At 35.7% G+C, this 23,619-nt stretch overlaps 1 protein-coding gene across 1 annotated transcript in view; it reads left to right on the top strand.

Annotated features, from left to right (window-relative positions):
- Window positions 1-838: 838 nt before the first annotated feature.
- SKAP2 (src kinase associated phosphoprotein 2) overlaps window positions 839-23,619 on the top strand; it is a 99,859-nt gene continuing 77,078 nt past the window's right edge. Inside the window, exons 1-2 of the mRNA XM_075705404.1 lie at window positions 839-876; window positions 4,132-4,230. Coding sequence (XP_075561519.1) covers window positions 852-876; window positions 4,132-4,230 — 124 coding nt within the window. The 5' untranslated portion in view covers window positions 839-851. The remainder of the gene's footprint in view (window positions 877-4,131; window positions 4,231-23,619) is intronic.

Raw genomic sequence — 23,619 nt, 5'->3', positions numbered from 1 at the left:
GGAGAGTTTGTCCTTTATGTTTCAGTCCCAATGTGGTACACTTACCCTTTAGTATGCAGTATTCCCTAAATCAATAAATAAGCTGTAATGGAAGAGGTAGCATTTAATAAGGGAAGACATGGCTGTTTGGTTTTTTTTTTTAACAGATAACATAAAATACTGATTCTGATATCAAACCTATAAGAGGTTAGTTTAAATTGCAAAAACTGGAGAATAGGGTCAGTTCATACACACATTTTTGTTATTGTTTTAACTGTTAACTATCTACTGTTAATTAAACCTTTTTTTTTTTTTTCAACCTCCAGATAAATCATACAGTATTCTGGGGAAACAAGAAACTATATTAATGAGCATCAACTCCTTAATTATCCTTGTGACTACATAACAGGGACACATTCATGTCATTTCTTTGTGCAATAACTTTTGCAAAGAAGTATTTTTAAACTGATCATTAATTTTATGACCACAGAAATGAGATGCAAAATTTATGCTGTTGTCATTGGCACAGGTTCAAGGCACTACTGACATTATGTGTGATTGTAATGGAATGGCTGCCAACTAATGAGTCTATAGACATTTCGTTTGAGCATGCTTTGCTTTTAGATGTCTGATTAGCCAGTAATGCTTTCAATTATGCCTGCAAATTGTATTGGATGCATTTACCTGATGCCCATTGTTGCTTTGTAGTTCGGTTTTCTATTACATAAATGCAAGTTGAATGCTTTTCTTTAATTTATTGATGCTTTTCGGGTGTATTTTTAGGTACTTGGCACCTGAAGAGAGGAGTAGTGGCTTGTGCTGCTCAACACTGACTCCTCTGACTGTTCAAGGAGTAACACATGTAGCTTCAAATGCAATTCTGTCTAGTCTTCCTCGGTAGGTGGAGTATAAACTGCAGTGCAACACCTTGATGAAGGAGCATGTGAAGTGGAGAAAGGGCAGAGATTACTCTGAGTGGGAATGCAGGAGACCCCACAGAATCAACGGGAAACCTCTCTATGAACTGTCAGGAGCAATATCCTTATATATTAATAGCATATGCTCCTAAGATGTCTTTTAACCCTGCCAGAATTGGGAGGCAAAAAACTGAGGCTGACACTAGCCTGTAGTCATTCTTTTATGTGAGCATATAAAAATGTTGTGAAACGATTGCCTGTTAAAGCTCCAGAGCACATTGAGTCAGCTCTCCTATCAAAATGCCTGCAGTTCTTCTATACAAATTTGATGATTTAAGGATCGCATTCAGTGTATAATATAAATTTACAAATACGTTTATTTAATCTAAAACAAAAAATGGAATATTTTTAGTTTAATCTAGCCCTGCAGGGCTACAGGTTGCTTGTAGCTGTATTTAGTGTCTGTGACCTATTCTCCACATTTTTTACATAAAAAAGTGTGGGTACCTAAACATGCTGTTGTATGACACAGAATCTGTGTATTTGTTCTGATTGTCTTTCTCAGTGAGTTTTTTCCCATGGAAATCTCTGAGCCTTTATTTCGGGTTTAACATCTAGAGAATGCTTTGAAGACTATAAACTCTTGAAAAGCACTGAGCTTGTAACTTCTTTCTTCATAACAGGTCAACAATTTGTTTGTTTTGTTTTAGGAGTATTTTGAACTTTGATATTGTAGATGTAGGACAGATACTTGTTTTATTGTAAATTTACATTTGGTGTGCCCATGTTTTTTGTTGTTTCAAACACAGTATATATCTAGGATATGTACATGGTGTGCCCTAAATATGTACGTATGTATAAAAAAGTCCCTTGTTTCTAGATTATCTGGCTTTTATATGAATGCAAAGCACAAAGGTTTACTGAATTTGAAATCCTTAGCATAATTAGAAAATGGTAGTATTGTGACTTAATGGAAGAACAGGCTAACGGTGCAACTATGCAAACTTACATAAGGAATCACAACTTTCTGAAAGAGATTAGGTGTAGCTGAGTGGGGCAAAATTCTCTGGAGATGTTCTTATGTGTGTACTCGCCTATTTTCATCCATAAGTGCTACTTGTTTAGATATACTTAGGTTTACTCGTACTATTCAGCCCATGAATTTTGAGTGCTGGAGTGTGGTGTTTGTGGAAAAGTTTTCCTCTAGAAATACAGCCTAATATTTTAAATTTATGCTGGCACTTCATGAAGGTTAAATGATAGTATATTTATGCACAGCTGATAAGAGGGCATTTTTGACTGACAACCAAGGCATTGGAGGTAGAGGTTTATATATATGTATATTTATGCATTCTAGTACTAGTAAAAGTTTAGGACAGGAAAAGAATGGAACAACTTTTGATAACTGTATAGGTTGTGAATATCATGTCTGCTCTTTTTATATGGAGTCTATCGTCTAATAAAGATATATATATATAGACGGAGACAGGCAACTGGTCTCTGGCATGTAAGTGTGAAAGATGATCATGCAGGTTGTGAATATGGCATAGTATTTTCTGTTCATGTGCTATCTGCTCTCTGGTTTTCTGTTTGGAGGAAGAGGTGAATCCTGGAGAGGATGATTTACTTTTGATTGGTTTGACAGGTGTGATGAAATGCAAATATTTTGATCAGATTAACACGATGGCTGGAGTGCTACTGGAAGATGGCTGTGTCAAAAATAGATTGGATTCAGGCTCAGATTCAAGGCAGTTGTTACATGGCATGGGAGCTTGAAAGGAAGCTTTCCCAAGAAAAGCATACTAAATTAATGAAGGGAAAACCAGTTTGGTATTCAGCAATCTTGGGATGTAAAAGAACTCCAGCAAAGTAAACAATCAGGCTTTGATGTCTTACCTGCATAGAAAACTTGCTGTTCTTTGTGAACAACTATGGTGCTTTTTGGGCATGGACTCTGAATTTTCCATGATTTTCCATTATTAAATGGGAAGCAAAGGGGTAAAACTCTCAGCCATGGATAGACAGTCCTACTGATGAACACTATTCATATGTGTGTGGAGAAGAATATTTCCACTATGCATAGGGTTTATTTTGGATTCTGAGAAATCAGTTATCTGATACAGTGCTCTAAAAGGGAATGCATGAATAGAGAAGCATGTCTGGAGGTCTCTGGAAAGCTTTTCTGCATGTGAATATACCAAAAGGCAATGCTTGAGCACTTCAGCTTTATACGCCTTTTAAGAAAATTGAGGGTCATTTGTTCTGTTGGAGCATCAGCTTTATGATTTTGGTGTGGCGCTTTTTATCATATTTAATTATTGGATTTTCCTCCTTCACCAAGACTTGATTTTTTTTTTTTTTTTAAAAAGAACAAGGTAGTTTATGTTATTTTTCCACCTCTTCTTCGCCAAATGGCATTAAAAAAAAAAATCTCAGAAAAGATAGTGAGTTTTGGGAGGGAGATGTTAAAGTTTGTCTAATTAAATGAAAGCCTCGACTAATACTGATTTCACTTTATCTTTCCCAGACCTTCACACTTAATGCACTCTGATCAGTGTAGTGCATAGGTTAGCTAATAATGTAGATTTTGTATATATTGTAGTAGGGCTCTCAGCTATGTAAGAAACTCATCAACAGAATGCCGCATTAAGCCGCAGGTTCAGACCGGGTGCTGTCAGAAGGCTTTTCCTGGGAGGAATACACATACAACGCTTGCAAAGTAGTGCCTAATTACGGTAAAGAAAAGCGAAAGTGGGCAGAGGGCGACAAACTGCTGCCAAAAGTAGTTTGGCAGTTCCTGGGAGGGAAGTTGCGGCAGCTCCTTCCTGCACTCGGACAGGCAGAACTTCGGAGCTTGGCACTGCCCGTTTCTTCTCCTGCCAGTGCTTTCCCTTGCCCACTTCTTTGCTGTGGTGGGTGTTTCTTTTCCCCCCCCATGTGAGAAGCTGTCAGCTGTGCCGCGCTGGGAGCGGGTTCATTACGTGACAGCGTTTAGGGAAACCACTGCAGCCACATGTGCGCGGCTGGTTGGAAGGTAGCCCTAGAACAGCAGCGCTCACAGCTGCGCTTGAACGTACAAGGTGCGTGTTACAAGAGTCTGGGAGAAATGGGATTTTTTTTCCATTTCAGATAGGAATTGGTATCCTCCTTACTAATGAAAATATTTGTCTTTGGATTCTGTCTGTGTTTGTATGATAGACTGTTTTAACTAGCAATGCGTTTTTGACTTTTACAGAATTGGAAGATGAGGAAGACGCTGACAACACTTCACCTCCTGATGGTGTCTCAATAGCATCTGACCGGTACGATAAAGAGGATGAAGCACCTTCTGATGGTATGTGACACTGTTTACCTTAGAATGTACTAGACTTTCTACTTTGCTACAAACTCATGTAATCGGATCCTCGTGATGCGAATGTTAATGTTGGAAATCAGATAAACAGATAAGCATCACAAGCTGGACAGTTTTCTTATCTTTACAAGAACCTTTAAAGGAACGGAAGAGCTCTCTCTAGTGGTCCTAGAGCATAGTGAAGCTGTCTCAAATTTACATGGTTTTTTTTAAACTCCTGTTTTTTCATAACAAAGCATCTTCTGTAGATGCATATGTTTTTAAAGATAGATCAGTGGCTAAAAAAGTGTGAATATTTGTAGTAACAAATTGTTTGTTAATTCAACATTATCAGATTCTTGCTTAATTTTATTGTGCTACTTAATGGCTTACTGTATTATTTATCTAATAAATAATGAAACAGTTTATGTGATTGATATTTTTCTGCAAACTCCATGCAGAATAGGTTCATAAAATATTAAATTAATTATTCCTACAATGTTTCCTTCCATTAAGACAGTCTTTTGTAGAATGTTTTCATTATATAAATTTTAAATTTGAGTTTGCATTTAAAAAAAAAAAAATCTGGGCTCCATAGCTGTTTTCCATGTTGTTGTATTTTGTGTTCATTAAATTTAATGCTAAATGCAACTGTTCTGAAGACATGAACAATTGAATATTTCAACAGTTAACAAGCTTGGTTTAGCATAGTGTCCATATTTTTGAGATTATTGTATACATAATATAAATACCTTCTATGGATAATATATGGCAATAAATTAAGTATATGTACAAATAAATTAATGATGTATATTAATTTGTGGCACTAGAAGTTAGATAGACTTACTAGTGAATGATGTTTTCTGACATGATATGATGATCAAACTGTGCAGCTCCATCTCGAAATACAATTGCTGAATGAAAATATGCTTCCTGCAACATAGCACTCCACATTTTATGTTATCCAGATTATTCCCTTTGGAAACATAAATTGCTTTTATGAGGTATAAAATTATGTCTATTGCAGAACAGGGATAAGTCAAGTACATGCATAAGTGATAAACCTTCTAACCACTGATTCAGAATAATGCAATTTTTTTTATGTCCAGAACTCTGTAAAATGTGTTACAATAATAATCACACTTTTTTTTTTTTTTTTTTTTTTTATATTGAGCTTGTTGCATTCGGGCAATGTGACCTTCTATTAAAAAAATAAAAAGAAGCCGTTTTGCTTTCTGGTTGAAATGTAATTATCAGTCAAATTGAATATGGCTTTTAGAAAACCCAAGCTAATTTTCCAAACTACAGATGAATGCAGCTTTCCATGTATTTATTTTTGCTTACAAACATAATCTTAACATTATTTTAATTGTAACTTAATAACATGGTACTGATTGCATAAAGGGTGTGTGACAAAATTGTATGACTGTTTAATAGGAGATATGATTATAGATTTGTTTTGAAACACTTAAGAAAAAAGTGATAATGTTCATAAACCTGAATAATGAATGGCTAAAGAATGGTGATGCAAGAGTATATGAAATACTGTATGATTTGTGCAGATGACTGATTAATTTTTAGCCTATTTTGGAAGTTATAATTATGACAGTAGGTATAATAGCGGCCCAACAATATCTTGGCTAATTCATTCCAGTTTAGGTAGAAATATAGTGAGTATGATTCTGTCATATTTAAGATGATTTTGCCTCACTGATCTTTCTACGTTTTATGATAAATCCTCTTTATCTAGTGGGAGTGCAGCACGAGGAAAAGTTGAGAAAAGGTGGTAGATTTTGATCTATAAATACTTTCATTTGTTGGAGGAGTGTTTCTGTTTTCCCCTTGAATGTCCAGTGTGTTGTTCTAAGACCATTTTGATTTTAACATAGTAGTCCATCATTCAAGTCTAGCCACCTAGACTATGTATGAAAATGTATGTTGGGAGAATCTTGTAAGAGGTGGATAGATCCTTGGAGGTGCCATTTGTTTCAGTTCTTATAAGCATGAATGGGTCTGTTGAAGCTTAATACTCCATTTTTGTTTTTTAGCAGTCTGTTAATGTTCAATATTTAAATCCTACCCAAGAAGCTGGATCTGTAATGTAGATGTTTGATCTTACATGGTTACCAGTTTAGTTCAGCAGGGCTCTGTGCAGGTGCTCATTTGTGTAGGATCAAGGCTCTCAGCATTAACAGAGGGGCCTAACTATAGGTAACCAAATTGAGGTATTCTTAATTTGTATTTGAGTCCATTCATATTTTTATGTAAAACCTTTTATATACATTTTCTGCTAAAAAGAACCCCAAACAAAACAGGCATTTACCTTCATATACTTGAGGTAGGTTGACTGCAAGGTTTGTGTGACTTCAGAAAGTGTCACTATTTGACTTTGTGGTGTTACTGTCAAAATATAATTTGTGAAGGCACCCGCTTGGTAACAGATAAAGAATTAGTGTATTACGTGTGCATTACAGTCATTGTAAAATCCTGGAGTTTTTGTGTGACCTTTGTCTAATGGTGTATTAATTACAAGAGAGATAATCCATTTAACAATAAGTATGGGATAACTGAATTAGCACAGGTCACCTAAAGGCCTTTTGTCAAATCTGATTGTTATGTTGTCCTTTTGACTTTTACCTTATGGTAGGCACTAACAAAGTATCTAAACTTTGATGGATTATAAACTCTAAACATGATATGTATTTTTCATAATGCTAATGTAATTTTCTAGGTACTGAAAAGGTCAAACCCCCATGTCTCTGTGTGCATTCTAAGTCTGTCTTTCCTTTTAATATTTCTTTTTCTCTGTTCCTCTGGTTCAAAAGTTCACTCAGTTCCCAAATGGCCACCTAATTTTCCAGTTATTCCCTCAAGCCATATGTGTTTTGGTTTCTTTATGGTTTATTAGGTACTGTAGGAAAGTAGCATAAGTTATATCTTCTAATGAAATTCAAGCACACTTCAGTGATGCTTTGACTTGATTGCTGGCAGCAATTAAATCACAAGGAAGGAGAATGATGCATAGGCTTACATGTCCAGACACCCTACAGAAATTGGAAAAGGGATAAAACACAACAAAACCCCCAAATAAAATAACAAACCCCAAAACAAGACAGACAAAACAAAACAGCACTGCCAGGCACTCCTTTCTTAACATGATTTTTTTTTTTTTTTTTTTATTGGCTAACAGCCTGATTGATAGCAAAATCATAACTTGCTGTATGCTAACAGGCAGAGTTCACTTGTAGGTTATTGTGAGCTGATAAAGGGTTAGATGGAGTTTTGATTTTCGCATTGGTCCTTGGTGCACCAGATTAATGGAATTTCAATGAGAGACTGGAGTAGTCACAGCTTTGTCAGAAAAACAGATGGAGATTCTATAGCCATGTCTGCTCATTAATACCAGTTGCCTGAAAGGTGTACTACTTCTCTATACAAAAGACTCAACATAATTGATTTTTGAGCGGGGTATTTTTTCACTTATTGATGACTAGGTTTCTTGCAACTTAAATGACAGGTTTTTGTATAGTACATTGTATAACAATGTTATGTCTTGTAAATTCTTACTCCCCTTCCATCTGTATTTTGAAGAATGTATGTAGTGGAAAATATATGTCTTGATCAGTTAAAAAACAAAGCATACCAAAATACTTAAAAATTGAAATAGTAAGACTTTCTTTAAAGTTGGTAACTAAATTTTTGGTTGAGACATTAATGGGGAAAAAGTTACTGTTTTTCATTTAGTTTTCAGGTTTCTTAGGATAGTATTAAATCTAGGTTCAATGCCATGCTGAAACTTTCCTATTTAATAGTGTAATCTTCTCTTATGATGTCAAGGGATTTTTTTTTAACAGTAAAATTTTTTGGTTTATGGTGTGTAGCTTGATTCCATAGTAGGAAATGCCATTAGTATTAAAGGAACAAACTTGCTGACTTTGCAAGTACTGTGAGTGAACTGACCAGTTCTGAAGAAGATATGTCTGTTTAGCTCTGCAGGGAGTATGTGGTCGGGCAATTGCTGGATCTAAAAAGATCACAATGAATGCTGCGATAAAATAATTTAGATCATCATCTTTTCTGAGGAAGGTCTAGAAATGTTGCCTTGAGCATGTAAGGATGAGAGGTACTAAAAATGTGTCTGGGGACCTGTATGCTCTTCAAACTATCATATTTGGCTATAGCTTATGAATAAAGTATGCTTTTTCAGTAGAAAATTGTTAAATAGGGTGAGAATCTTGTACTAAAAATAATCCATAGTTCTCCAAGTGGAGGAAGGTAGGGCCTAAGCAAGCAAAATAGGACATTTGGAGAACTTTGAGGAATCACAATAAATGAAGGGGTTGTGCTTTAACTGTTTGCCATCAGAGTGCAGTCTTGAAAATAAGCAGAATTTGTTGCTCCCTGCAACATGCTTTTATTCGTATAAATTTTGGATGAAACAACAGGTTTTAGCATTCTGTTTTCATGCAACTCCTCTGGAAAAGTTCTGTACAAGTCTTTGCAGGCTTGAGTCAACTATTTTACATGATCTGTAGTATTTCCTTTGCATGAATGTATTTTGCATTTTGATTTGATTGATAAAGTGAAATGAAATGAATGAAAAACTTTGTGACTAAATTTTGCATGCTGCTTCTTTTGACATTTTAAGTCTCAAATATGAGTACTGATTAAGTTTCTTTCTCCCCCCTGGCCCCCCCCCCCCCCCCCCCCATTTGGTAGGCATAAAGGTTTGAATACTGTCACTGAAGAAGGGTATAGTTTCACGCAAGACCTTATCTTTATGTACAATGCATATACAAATACTTTCCCACTTTCCTCAACTACGTTCCTACTGAGTTTATTTTTGAGACACTATATTAAAGCAAAAACTGTACTCCATCACTGAGCCAGTTAAGCAGTACTAGCAACTAAGTTAGCAAAGGTTGGAGAATGGAAAATACAGCTAGGATTTTTCTGTCCTCTTCGCTCTCCTTTTGCACTTCCTGTCCCCCCACCCAGTCTTGTATTGGTTTACCGCTATTTTAGTATCATCATAATGTACATGGAGAGGATGTTTGGTTGTCTTGGGGATGACAGCATTGGAAGTTTACCTGAGTTATTCTAGGAGATTAGTTATTTGCTTTGCAGTACTGTGGAGAGTTCCAAACTAAGCGCATGGTAGCCATTCAAAGAAGAGAGAAACTTCTTTTTTGTCTTGTTTTTCTCATAGGTAGATCTCTTTGAAGCCAGAAAAACATGTATTTTCTTATTCCTTATATCTCTTTAAATATGCAAGCTGGATTAAAAAAAGATCATATTGAGGGGAAGTAAGATCTAGGTTTACTGTGACAATCTTAGGTGAGAAAAGGTGACTTCTACTTTATGCTCTTACTAGGAGCTGGCAGGAGGGCAATAACATCAGTGCCATGGGAAACAGGTAAAGACTGGACTTTGGCGTGCCAACTTTGTTTTGAGAAGATGCTAGTTACTGTCAGAATTGTGACTGGGAAAGAGTGTAATTTACTATTTTGATATGTGTAAGTAATTCTATGTTTTCATCAACAGTTTAGTAGACTCTCTTGCTGTGTCTGAACAGATGTTGTACGGCAGGGGAGATACTGTGTACTGCAATGTGTTATGATTCTGCATTTCTGGGATATTTCTGGCTGAAAAGGTAATACAACTGACCAGAAATGTTGCTCTGAGAATTCCAAGAAATCGTAATGAGCAACTCAATCTGAAGCAGGAAGACTGAAGTCTAGAATTTCCAGTGTGGCATGCTGAGGCTCTCAGAGGAAGGATGCATCGCTAGGAAATTAGGCTGAGACACTTATGGACAGATTTAGATGTCACCCAGAATACAGTCTTTTACAAGCTGATGGAACACAATGAAAAGTAAAGCGTACTAAAGAGAAACTCAAAATGTGAAGCGTATTTTAAATATTCAGTTTGAGGATATTGGTACACATGGGACCATGCGTGCATAAATTCCGAGATCCAAATCTGATTGCTTAACAAATGAGAAGAGAGTGCTAACTTTGAAATTGTCAAAAGCGCTAAAGAAGATCAGCTCCTTGTTGGATAGGAGGGACCTTAAGAGTAAAGTCAGCGTATCACCTTTAGCATGCCTGAGACATTTCTTGGCAGACACCTGTCTCATCTTTCCTAAAAATCTCTAATGGTGAACTTTGGTCTTCCCCAGGCAGCTTGTCTCAGTGCTGTAGTGTACCTTCTAGTACAGGATACATACCCTAAACTCTTCTTGCAGTCTGTTGACACTTGACTCTTGTTCTGTCCGTAAAGGACACAATGATGGTGTAATTCCTGTTTTTCCCCCTTCTGTCATGAATATATTTGAAGACTAAGAAGAGTCTTTATAACTTTCCACATGTAACTGCTGTTGAAACCTCATGAAAAGAATAAGCAGCTGCAGTGCTTGCTTGTTTGTTCGTTTGTAGGATCCATAGCAGTGAATATAGCAACAATGACTTATTTTGGAGAAGCAAGAAGTTTAAAAAACCAAAAAAGTGCATGTGAAATATGCAAAGCTAATCTAATTAATTTTGATTTAAACCATTTGCGCAGAACAGAAGGGATTAATTTCTGATAGGAAGCAGAAGTTTTAAGTTAAATTTTGGCCCTATTAAAGTCAACAGTAAAATTAAAAATGGCATCGTGTAGGTTAACAGTGTGTACAAATTGATGATACTAAAACATTTGAACTTCTAATTATCATGATGAAAAACTTCCTATTAAACAATAAACCCCTGTGTTCTTTTAACATTTACCTTTCTCCCATGGGAGAGATGACATGGTTTGTTGCTCATTTTATTTCATCTAAGTTGCTTCAGTGACTGAGCAATAACAAAACAGCCATGTATGCTCCACCACTATGCAGGACAATATCCACAATAAAAAACAAATAATAATCTGCTTAACCCATTTCTTTTTCATATTAGATCATAATTTTATTCAAGGTATCTAACAATATTATGGTTAAAAAAAACCCAGAAAGCTGAAGTGCAATAGATTTTTCTATTTACTTTATATTGCTTGCTAGCCTAATGTTTTTCTAGATTGGTTCTTATACATCACAAATAGCTGAAATAAAAAGGAAGAGGGAAGGTTTTCCTTCAGCCTCTTTGATATGTGATAAGCTTTTTAAGTGTGTTTTGGAGGCTGTTAATTATGGATTTTATATATGGACCTTATTAATGCTTTCCTCAGCTGAGTGAATTTCTACCTTCTGATTTCCCTGTAATTCCTCTTTCTTTCTTCATGCCAAGCAGTAGCAGCAAGTAAACTTCCCTGCTGCTCCTTACTCCTTCCCTCCCAGAAACAGACAGATGCATCAATTGTAGGTGATAGCACTGCTTCACGCTACTTCAGTGGCACCTTGAGGTGGGTACTCTCCTAGTACCTTTCCAGAGGTGAGCAAGTCCAACAGATTGTTGCTGCTCGGCATTCAAGGCAGGAGGCATCTATTCCTTCCTGATAGTCTACCAAGTAGGACAGGAAAATGGGTCTGCCTGCCTTCAGCATATGCTATGCGGTAGCACCAAACATCTCAGGGGAGAACAAACTCTACGAAAACATAATGGCTTGTTTTAGGCTAGATCAGAAATATGTAAAACAATGCTCTGTGTGATACTCCATGTTTTCCGTGTCAAGGATGAGGCCTTAGAGTGCCTGGATATAGGAACCTACTGAAAAAAAAAAAAAATACAACCTTTCAATAAAAGTAAGAATTAAAAGTAAGTTTGGTGTAGGCTTTTCTTTCTCTGAATTGGTGATGAGGAATTTTTGCCCATATTTAATTTATTCTATGCACTGCAGTGCACTGAAGTGTGTATCAATACCAATAAACAGAAAAAGATTTTTCTCATATTCCTGTTTTTGTGTTTTAACTGATTAGTACCTTCTGTAGAGGTGCAAAGTGTATCTGTAGAGCTTAAGCAAGTACAAGAAGGGCCTGTTTTCTGTCAGGTGTCATGCAATCCAGGCATTAATTTGGTGGATTTGGGTTTGTTTCCTTTTAAATAAAAGGGAGGTTGCAGTGGGTTAATATTTGTGAATTTTGAGATTAAATTTGAATGGAAAAGTAAAAACTATGTCATGAAAAGGTTTATTAAAGTGTTTTGCAAAGAAAAGAAAACATTGTAAATTAAATCTTTATGATATCTACTGTTTGGGCAAGTTCATTATTGCCCTTATCAAGAAGATGTTGCAGGTATTGTTCACTGCTTAAAAATTTGCAGCAGGAACCATAGTTCTTTGGACATCTGTCACTAGACAGCGTTAGTTTGATTGATAGTTTTCCTCAGTAATTCTTCATAGATGTTTACTTGTATTACTTACAAGAGTAGGACTTCAGAGTAGTAGGCTAAAAATGCTGAATGCCATCTTTTCTCCAAACTAAATTTATTACTACAGTTCTTAACTAATATTGGTCAGAGCCTATTCACCACTAACTATCACAATAATGACAGGTAATATCCCATGAGGATTTTAGCCCTCTCTTCCCTACTGCTGGTAGTCAGAAATAGTTTTGGCCCTGTTTTGGGCAAGGAATTATGAATGATCTATACTATAAAGTGGAGGAAAACCTCTTCTGGTCTAAACAAGATTTTCCTGGCCGCCTTCTGAGTATTTACTCCATCTAGCTGAACACACATTCCTTAATGGAAGGTACATCACAGCCTGATAATAACTTCCCAGAGATATCCTTGTCTTCATGAAAAACATCTTTTTGCTTGTTCCTCAACAGTCAAGTTTTGTATTTCTCTATATGAACATGGGTGATGTATAAATACTCACAATGTGTATTCAAAGATACAGTTAGTTTATTATGTACTTCACGTATCTGCAATTGTGTATCACCACTTTGCATTGAAAAGGTAAGGGAAAAGGATTAGTGTCAAAAGAATGTGATTGGGGGCAGAAGGATGTTTGCACTGTGTAGAAGGCTGTCCTATAAGACAAAAATGGGATGGATACAAGTGAAGTGAAGGTGGTCCAAATCTTTTTGGTGGGTAGCAGATAAATTACTCTTTCGCAAGCATTGATACAGGAAATGGCCTTATTATTGCCGTTGCCTGGAAAAGTCGTCAAGGGAAGTGTTGTCATTGACTTCCAGTAAAAAAAAAAAAAACCCTAACCTTGCCTGTTTTCAGGTGTGGGGGGGTCTAACACATTCTTATAATTCTGTCTATTTTGTGTCAGTAATTTGAATACGTATGCATATGAAGGTGATGGGGAAAAAAGTTTGTCTTTTTGATTTCTAGAACAGCTTTCCTTATATGAAAGTAGGAGTGGAGTAATTTTTCTCCCTTTAACAGCTTCTTCAGAATCTAGCTTTAATATTGTATTTTAACAGAAAAGTAATTGGTGAGACTACGACAAACTTTTTTGATCAAAGCTTTTTGGAATATTTTAGCAAAATGGTTATTCTGTAATTGTGTGTGTAGAATAACTGCAAGTTAAGAGTTGAAAATACACAAAAGAATGCAGTCATAACATTGAGAAATGCAGAGATTTTTTTTTTTTCTGTGATCTGTACAGGTAATGTCTGGAATTTTAGGTGGAAAATAAAACCCGCAAAATAAAAACTTTGTTTTTACTTGTTAACCACAACATATCTGCAAATTTTATTTGGAAAATGGACTATGAGATGCAGTTGATAGAGGTGCATTTAAGTATGTATTGCACTTTTAATATACGGCATACCTTTTTTTGTTTTTTCTCCTGTCTCAGATCGCTGGAATCTTCCAGTGCTCTCATTCATTTGAGCGATATTTAGAATGTGGTGTACAAATAATGTGAAAATGCCATAGTGAGCTGGTGATAATTGATTTACTCCATCACACTGAAATACCTCTTGTTTTCCTCTTCCTCCTCCCTTGGGCAATAATCATGGGATCAAGCTGCCAGTCTGTAGATATAATTTTTCCAGCAGTGCCATCTGGCTCCTTGGCACTGGAAGTTGTATTGGCTTCTTTGCTGTTTCCACTGATTTTTGTCAAATGTTAGTCCGTTGATGAGACGTCTTCTGCTAGTGGGTGCTGATTTCCACCATCCCCCCCTACCCCCCAAGTGAATATTGTTTTTTATTGGTGTTGTAAGGGACCACTTTTTTTTTTTTTAAGGAATTTAGGACTTAATATAGGATCTCTTTGAGGAAAAATTAGGATTTATGTATCAGTTGGCTTCTTCCACCCATGTTTAAAATACAGTTTGCCAGGATTTTTGTACTTTTTGAATAGTACTAGCATCATGTCCTCTTACAGATTTTTATAGATCTTCAATGTTAATGTAGAATTGTCTACTTGTTTATTTTTGGGAGCTTTCACTTTTTAAAGAAATTATGGATAAACAATAAGAATTTGTAGGGTCTGTGTAACAGATGTAACCAGCTTTATGTTTTGGAATAACCAGCCAACAGAGCTATCTTTTTTTTTTTTTTTTTTTTTTTTTTTAATCACAGAACTACCATTTTACAGTTTTCTTTAAAAAAAAAAAAAACAAAACCAACCAAAACCCAAAACCAAAAAACCAAGCTTCTAGAAATGATGGCTCAGTAGAACAAACACATCTGAGTTGCTTTATTCTATTCAAGTCTTAGATGTGTTTCACTGCCGTACAAGATATGATGATAGTATTGATAAAGAGTTAGAAAAGAATGCTCTGTAAATAGTATTTTAATGGGGATGGGAGGTGGGAGGAGAATCCTCTTGATCTAAACTCTTTTTGTAATTATTATTACTCTTATTAATTTCTTAATTATTTTTTTATTTTTATTTCCTCTACTGGTCAGAAACATTCATTTGGGGGGGTACAAAATATGAAGAACAGAGTTTCAGATAACAGATTTTTATTCTGCTTTAAAAAAAATTGCTTTGAATATTTTTGGTGAAAAAAAGAAAAATCCAAAGCCCCTTCTATTATTATGTAAGTGAACTCCTATTAATCAGGACAAGGCTTACTAACTTAAATCCTTTATATATATATATTATTTTAAAAAAAATTTTTACTTTAACTATCATTTTCAAGTGCTATATCTCAGATGAATGAATTGTACTTATCCCTGGGTGTAAATCTAAATTTTCTTTTGTGTTGAAAGTATTTTCTTAAAAGTTGTTCAAGGTAACCTTGTGAACTCTCAAACATGAACAATTGTATTTAGTTGGCCTGTTGGAATATTTTTATATTATTATTCCTAAAAGTAGAAAACAATAAGCACTATTTATTTATCATAGTCTTAGTACTACCCTAGTGTAATGCCCTTGCTAATAAAATACTATTAAGCTGATATTTAAATCAATATTATTGTGCTTTCCCAGCACTGGAGAAATTGTCCAGTACTGGAAACGATAGGACTAAAAATCTTATATGGGGCAAGGAGAGCCTTGGTGAGTTTTTTGTAGCAGTTGGTTTGAATTAAATTTCAAGGATCTCTTGGTGTCTCTTTATAGAAGTCTTTTAAAGAAGATGATGACGACAGACGGTGTCTGAATGTGGGTTGTCTTATCAGTAACTTGACTCTGATACAAAGTGGACATTTTTAACATATGAGTTCAGCTGAAAGAATCTGTAGAAAGGGCTATAATATCAAAGTATGGCAAGCATAGCTAAATATGCATGATCTGTCGTAATAGTAAAAGTGTAAGTTTTTAGCTTCACAGAATATATCTTCTCATGAAAGATTTTAAGGGCGTAGGTATATCATGATTTTCTAAAATAGCACCAAATCTTCTTTTTGTTCGTAACTAAATGTGAAGATAAAATGTTGCCGCTAATCAATTGTCTGGGATGCCACCTCATTAAGATTTACACGATCATCAAAAATGCCTGGAATTGTTTGTTGGCTATATCCTAACTCAAATATATAAAGGGGATACCACAGCATTTTTCTTTAGAATCGCAGGGAGTTCAGTGACCTTTTGTGGCAAATTATGTAGAAAGAAAATATTTATATTCATTTAAAATAACCTCCATGAAGAAATAGTCTCATTACCCTGTTTGATCAATTCCTTGCAGCCTGAGCTGTAGCATGCTGCTATTGCCATTGGTTGATGGAATACACTGAGAAGTGGCTAATGGTGATGGTGCTCATCAGGACAGGGTTCAGCCAGCGGTCAGCAACAAATAATTCAAGACTGTTTCTAAGTTTGTGGCTGGTGGAATTTGCTTCTTGCCCCAAGCCAGCAGCATTGCTGAGCTGGGCTATTTGATTAGAAGAGAAGCATATTTGCTTCTTAGCAACTGCACATTTGCACAACACACAGACCTATACTGCCTCCAAAGGTTTGCCTTTTGTGATGGTGGAATAATACTTTTGTGTTGATTGACAGACAAAAGAGATCTTTGCAATGCAGAAGAGTTTACAACCAATTTTTTCTTTGTCTTTTGTAAACTTATCGGAGGAACTCCTATGTCTAAGCTATTACTGCTATGCGTATTTAAAGGACAGATGCACACTTACGCTTAATCATTGGTGTGTGCAGCTTTTTCCCCAGCAGGTCTACTTAATGGAAATTAATTTCTACTGTATTTTGAAATAAATTTTAATACATATATTACTATCTCCCATACAGGAATGATATTCCTTTTATAGAAGATAATGATAAAGTGGAAGCTGTTCTATTCTTGGTGCTTTTTTAAAATATATTAACAGAAGTGCGGCAATGATTGCAATTCTGATAGTGCGTGTGTGTGTAACTTTCGATTTAACATCTCCCACAGGAAGTGAGTCTACAGAAGGAAATGTGTCTAGTCAGTAGAAGGCAAAGGTATTTATAACACTGGTAATCCTTGAAAAAAGACAATTTAGAGAAAAGAAAGCCTGAGATTTACAGTCCTAGGACGCCAGGGCAAGAAAAAGCAAACTCTTTTTTTTTTTTTTTTTTTTTTTTTTATGGTTTTACAGCTCTTTACACTCCTGGCCTGTATTTTATTGTGGAACTTTCCATACTGCCATAGTGGAGCAATAAATCGCTGACGTGGTTACTGAAATGTTGCATGAAATAGTAAGTACAGTTGGTTTTAATGTGGAGTTTTGATGCAGATATCTGCTTGCATATTTTCCTGAATAGAAGGCATCTTTTAGCTTTCATAACTAAAACCAGTGAGTACTTTTCTAAGTGGATTTTATAGTCTGTTAAAACTGTATATTTTAAGGGATAGGGAGAGTTAAAGCCAGAGTGCACAATAAAAGGACTGTGGGCCATATTAGCATGGCTAATGTAAGCATTCAGGAGTTTACTTACTAATAACCATTTCAGTGGCAATTCAGAGCCAAAAGAGGAGAGGGAGAAAGCTCTCCGATATGGTGAGTCAATAACAAACCCCAGATGTCCCTCTTTAAGTCAACATTAAACCTACCAAAGTTTTAAATCCTTTTTCATGTAGGAATTCTTTTTTTTAGTCAGATGAGCAATTTTAAATAAATCACAAGCCAAAACTTAGGCTTTTTAGAGAATTTGGGGGATTGTGGGGGAGCAAGACAAAACGAAAGCGATGAGGGGGAATCAGTGGCTGTTCTGGGGACCAGGTATTTGGCATGTGCATACTGCTGAGCAGGAAGCAGGGCATAGAAAAGGTGCAACTGGTGTTTTGGAGGCCCTGGAAGGGCTGATTGGTGACTGACTTCATTCTCTTCTGTGGTAAATTTGATGCATGTATATGTAAATTTCTAGAAGGGTGTTTCAGCATACTGCTAGGATTTCACAGTCAGTAGGGAGAGGTGTTAGCTTTGGCTTAATTTCTGAGACATTCAGAGTTGTGATTGTGTGATAAGGTAGCAGCTTGTTATGCTGCTGAATTGCCGAAGAGATGCTTACCTCTGGTTGACTTTTTTTTGTTCCTTGATACCTGTTAAGGTGTTATCTGTGTTCTACACAGATAATATACTTCTTTCAGTAATATATGCACAATGAATTAATGGGCTTTTTTGGTTGTGGGGTTGTTTTTTTTTTTAATAACAGGCAGCCTTTTGCAAGTACTAGGCTTTTTGAACAGAGTAACTAAAATACGTAGGAATTGCCATATCGCTACTACCAAAATGCAAATATATCTAGGACAGAATGCAGTAGCTTTTACAATGGCACTATAAACAATACCAAGCAATTTAAGAGCAGGATATGAGGAATATCTCACCTAATTGAAATGACAAGGGGGATTTTGCATAGGTAGATCCAATTATTCATATTGGAGGTGGGCCAGAATGCTGGGGTTATTCCCCTCATCTTGCTAATTAGGCTTTCAGTTTCATTAACAGTCATTGAGATATTGAGTGACTGACTTGTGTATGAACATAACCATAATACATATAAAGACTCTTTTGTTTGTTTGTTTATTTATTATTATTCTTTAGAAGCATCTCTTGGATTATGTTAAGAAGTCTGTAAAAATTATTATGGATGATTTTTGTTGTATAGCTCAAGATAGGTAGAAATAAAGGAATGTTTTATGGTGTGCAGAACACCAAATGTATGAAGACTGAAGCTGCACGTCTGTACCTATTTTTGGGTAAGCTGTGTGTCACAACTAAGCCACTATCTTGTTTATATTAGTGGCATTTTATTTTCCTTTTCCAAGATAGAATCTACAAGGATTTCTACCTTTACAAGTGCATATGTTGAGAAGGGAAATTAAACCAGCTTTTTTGTGCTCCCAGGATGTTTTCAACCTGGGGTAAATTTGACTTTAAGCAGGTTTGAGGAATCTACAGTTCTTGTTGTTGTTAAGCCCTAATTTAGGAAATATAACTTAATGTGCATGGCATCTTTAAATTCCCTTGCCACTCCAATACACTGTCACTCGATTTCTCCCTGCCCCCCCCCCCCCCCCCCCCCCCCGTTAATTGCCTTTGTCCTTCGGAAACAGGCCTTTTGAGTTTTTGTTTGGTTTTGTTTTCCTTTTTAGGGAATAATAATGAGGTGCAATGATTCATACCTTATTGTGTTGGTACCAAATAGCTGCTTGCTATGCTTTGGAAAGAGCCTTGAGTGTCTGTACCTTAATTAAATTTCTAGGCCTGTCTTTTTTCAACTGACTACTTCTTTTCCAAGTTCTGTGATTACTGTCTCCTCAGGAATGTCAGGTAGAGAATTTCTCCACTGTATCTGCAGTTAGTGATGATTCAGGTCTTAAATTAAAAATAGCCTTCAATGAAGAACATCACAAATATAAACCAAGCAGGTGAAAATATTGTACAAAAAGCAAATCTACTGAGTCAAAATGTTTAAAAACCCCAAAATCATGTGTGTGTGAAGCTGAAGAAGCTGAAACAATGATAATCACCTTAAAACTGAGAAATAAATTGAGAAGCTCAGAACTGGAGTGGTTTAGGTTGTTGTTTGGGCTCCCCCTGCCTTTTAACAAATAAAACAGAACAACGCTATTCTAAGGTAGCATTATAATAAAGAAGAGTGTGTTTCCAACATAACTGGTTATTCTGGTTCCCACTGCTGTACAGATGAGGCCATAATTTGTCCTTTTGGTTTGATACTTATATTGATGATCCTTCTGGAGCTCTTCATGGGTCCTTTAGGAGTGAGAGTCAGTTGTCTAGCTCTGATGGCTTTTTCATGCTAGAACCTTCATGTGTAAGATTGTTCTAAGTAATATACCAGCAATTTGTAAATACTTTGAACAAAGTTATATGTGTATTGTATTTCCCTTCCAGACCCAGAAGTAAGTACTTTTGCCAGTATGTTTTATTGGCTAATACATATACTATTGAATAAAATGATGTTCATGAAATAAGAACAAATTGAACTGTGATTAGTCATTTTATTCATTCAATATACCTCTAATCTTGCACAGAAATGGGCTTTGGTAGTGATATAAAGACAAACTGGTAAAGAAAATGCACGAAGAAGTTAATCCGGGAGTCTTTTCCTTTAGTACTTCATGTCACTGACTGGCTTCCATGTAGTGTTCTCTAGCACAATTTTGTCAAGTGTTTTTCAAGAATTTGTTGTCAAAGTGTATTATTTTTAGAGGATTGTAAGTTCATGCGAGGAAATCTGACAGTGCATTAGCATAACTGTTGTAGATGCAAATACTTTTGGGGGAACCAATATAAAAAGGAACCTTTATAATAGTTAGATTTTTATTTTGATATGTTTTGTTGCTAGACCTGAATTCATTGGCTGCTTATGGGAGTTCAGTTTATGTACAAACTGAAGCTGTGATCTAGCTTCTGGGGTGAAAAAATGACAAAGCTATGAATATTGGCTAAGTGCCAATAAATGTGCGTAATGTATTTTTCATGTGTCATCTTATTTTCATTGGATCAAGGCAGCTTTAGAATCCTCCACTGTATGTATGTGCCCTTAATTTGAATGAGTCCATGCTTCAGAGAACCTAATCGGGATAAAAAACAAAAAGTGGGAGAAAGGGTTTGGAAATAGATATGCAAATATGCTAGTGGAGGACCTAGGTGGTACAGAAGGTGTGTAGCAGGGACTGGAATTAAATCTGTCATGTCAGTTGAAGTCCATAGAAATCTCTTCCTCTTTTACTAGAAACGTAACTGTCAACTAAGAAAAACCTAGGTGGTTAGGAATGTAGCGGTACTATTCTGTGCATTGCCACTTACTATTATTTCCATATTACTATATTCAGGGATTAATAGTCAGCATTCTTTTGTTGTGCTACTTGTTCACCACTGCAGGATACCCACATTCTTGATGTGGGGAAAGAGGTAGAGAGACAAAAGCTCAGTTAAGTCCTTAAACTAAAACAACTTACTTTTTACAGTTGATATTTTGTTTCTTGAGTGACGGTGAGAATTGAAAAAGTGCATGTTCAAACTGAGGGAAAATTTTGGTTTTGATATTGGTGTATGTCCTGAACTACCACCATTTGCAATGACTTATTCATATGTGTTAGATAAGAGCATTTGTACCTGACCTGATTTCATATATAAAAAGGAGGGGGGGAGAAGGCAGCATTATCAGGATCAAAAATTGTTTTCCTTGGAAACTCATTTAATTTAGATAATCAGAGTCATCTTGCTGTTTACTGTAAGTATCCTCTTTCCATGGTCTTTTCCTCAGTTTTTCTGTCAATCCCATGTATGCTATAGTAGTCACAGAAGAAAGTATGCGGTTTTCTGTGAAATGCATGAATTGGTACATATGTGACATCTTAGTCTTAGACATGCTGTAACCTTCCCTCCGCCCTCTCTCCCTCCCTCCAATTGCTTACATTACTTTGAAAAAGTGTGTGTGTGTGAGTGAGGCGGGGCAGAAACAGTGAAGTGGCTCAGCAGGCCAGAAAATGAAATGTTTTTCCCTGTAAATATTTTTTTAAAAAAGAACTTAATGAAACCAACAACATTTCACAGCATTTCTAGAAAGATGTGAATACTGCTTCTCTGTTATGAAGAGGAGCAGTGGAGGCAAAGTAGCTCTGACTTGTCCAAGATTGCAAAAGGAATCTGGTTAAGAGCCAGGAGTAGTTCTGCGTTTTCTAGCTCCTGCTTACATGGTAAGATCTCTCCATTATGTCTCACACTTTCCAGCTTTCTGAGCTTTTTGACAATTTGAAATGGATATTAAAGGGACATAGGGTAAAGTTGTTTTTTTTTTTTTTCTGTCCTCAGAACCACATCATTTATTAACAGATGTCATCCTAACGTGTATACAACTTCCATGACTTTGAGTGTTATTGTAAATGGTAAAAAGACTCTTTTTGGTTGGGTTTAAACTGGTGCTGCCTTCTGAAGTACAAGAGGTGTCTGCAGTTTTGTATAATGTCTTAGTTTTAATATTATTATTTTAATATGAAAATGTTGGTGTTCCTTTAACTGTTTAAAAAATAGCATATTCTACCCTGATTTTTCACTATCAGAAAAATCATTTAGATAATACAAGGTATAGGATCCCAACACTCCTTCACCCCTCCCCAGGAGTTATAGCAGTGCATTAAACTGCTGATACAGACACTAAAACTGTGAGTTTTCCCTTACTGGTTCAGTTGAGGGCGTGGCTTTTTTTGCCATTATGGAAAAGGTGGTAGTGCAATTTAAAGGCTGGTATATAGAAAGCATTATACTGTTGCCTCCAGAACATACTTTACTACTTTCAGTATGGTCTATCTGAAAGATCACAACTAACTTACATAAACTGGTGGAAAAGTTTATGAAAGTTACTCTTCAACTTGCAAGTGATTGAAGTGATTTGGCTTCTCTTTAAAAACAGCAGCCTAAAACTGAGCTGCCTGAGTATTATCATTACTCCAAAGCAGCATAATTACCATTAGGAGAGAATTGGTTCCTTTAAAGGAAAAAATAATGAAGGGAAAACTTCTTAAAATGAGTTTTATTACATTTTTCTTATAAAATTAGTCTTTCATTTTGTTGATTAATGCTTGAGTTTAAGATTTTGATGTAGGCATTTCACCATTATAATTCTGAAATATGGGAAGTCCTTGAAAACATTCCCGGATTGCCTTCTGTCTGTCTGCCTTGTAAAAGATCCTTTCAGTTAAATGGACCATCCTCCTTAAATGATGTCATTAGCTTGGATTGAAAAGACATTGCCTGCAGGGAAATCATTTAATTGTCTTAAAGTGCTCTACTTCTGTAGATCTTGAAGCAGCACCCTCACTTCCATCTTTGTATCAGATAATTCATCTAAAATTCTGTTTTTAATCTCTGACGAAATATTGAGATGTAATTTCCACTTTTATTGGAGAAATTTGAGACCTTTTATAGTCTTGTCTCTGTCAAATAGATGGAAAAGTTTCACTTGTTGAAATGCAAATGGGCACCGTCTTTTTTGACTTAAAGAATTAATTTAACTTGCATTCATGCAGTGCTTTATAAATATTAATGTGTTGAACTCTTACATTTCACTGATACTAAGATATACTTTTTTTACATGTGCATTTCTGAAATCGGTAATATTTGCTTTTTTCAAACAGCAAGTTGAGTTTTGGGGATAAATGCAACCTTTTCTATTTTTGGTTAAGGTAATACTTTGCATTTAGGAAAACAAAAATAATGACCATCTGCTTTTTTTTCTTTTTTCATTGGACTTACCAGTTTCTCAGTCATGTAAAAGTCAGTTTGTCAGGGATCCTGGGAATTTTTAATTGAGTAGGCATTCAGACCACCAAAAAATAAAACCCTGTGTGTATCAATGAGCTACTAATTTAATTAGAAAACATAATGCTTGAAAATATATTGTATAATTTTGTCTATAATCTATTGCACTTACATTTTTAAACTATCAGTCATTTAATCTTAAATACTTCAAAGCAGGAAGAAAAGTGTATTTCAAAACTCAGATTTTTATATATGCAGTTTCTGGCTTGGAGAAATGTAATGCTGAGGATGCTAGAAAATTTTCAGAAAATTTTGCCCCCTCAGGGAAGCTGGTTTTGGCTTTAAAATGGAAAAAG

Source organism: Pelecanus crispus, chromosome 2 (assembly GCF_030463565.1).
Source record: "Pelecanus crispus isolate bPelCri1 chromosome 2, bPelCri1.pri, whole genome shotgun sequence".
Lineage (NCBI taxonomy): Eukaryota > Metazoa > Chordata > Aves > Pelecaniformes > Pelecanidae > Pelecanus > Pelecanus crispus.
Note: the sequence above shows the minus strand (reverse complement) of the source record. Positions and strands in the feature narration are given on the sequence as shown.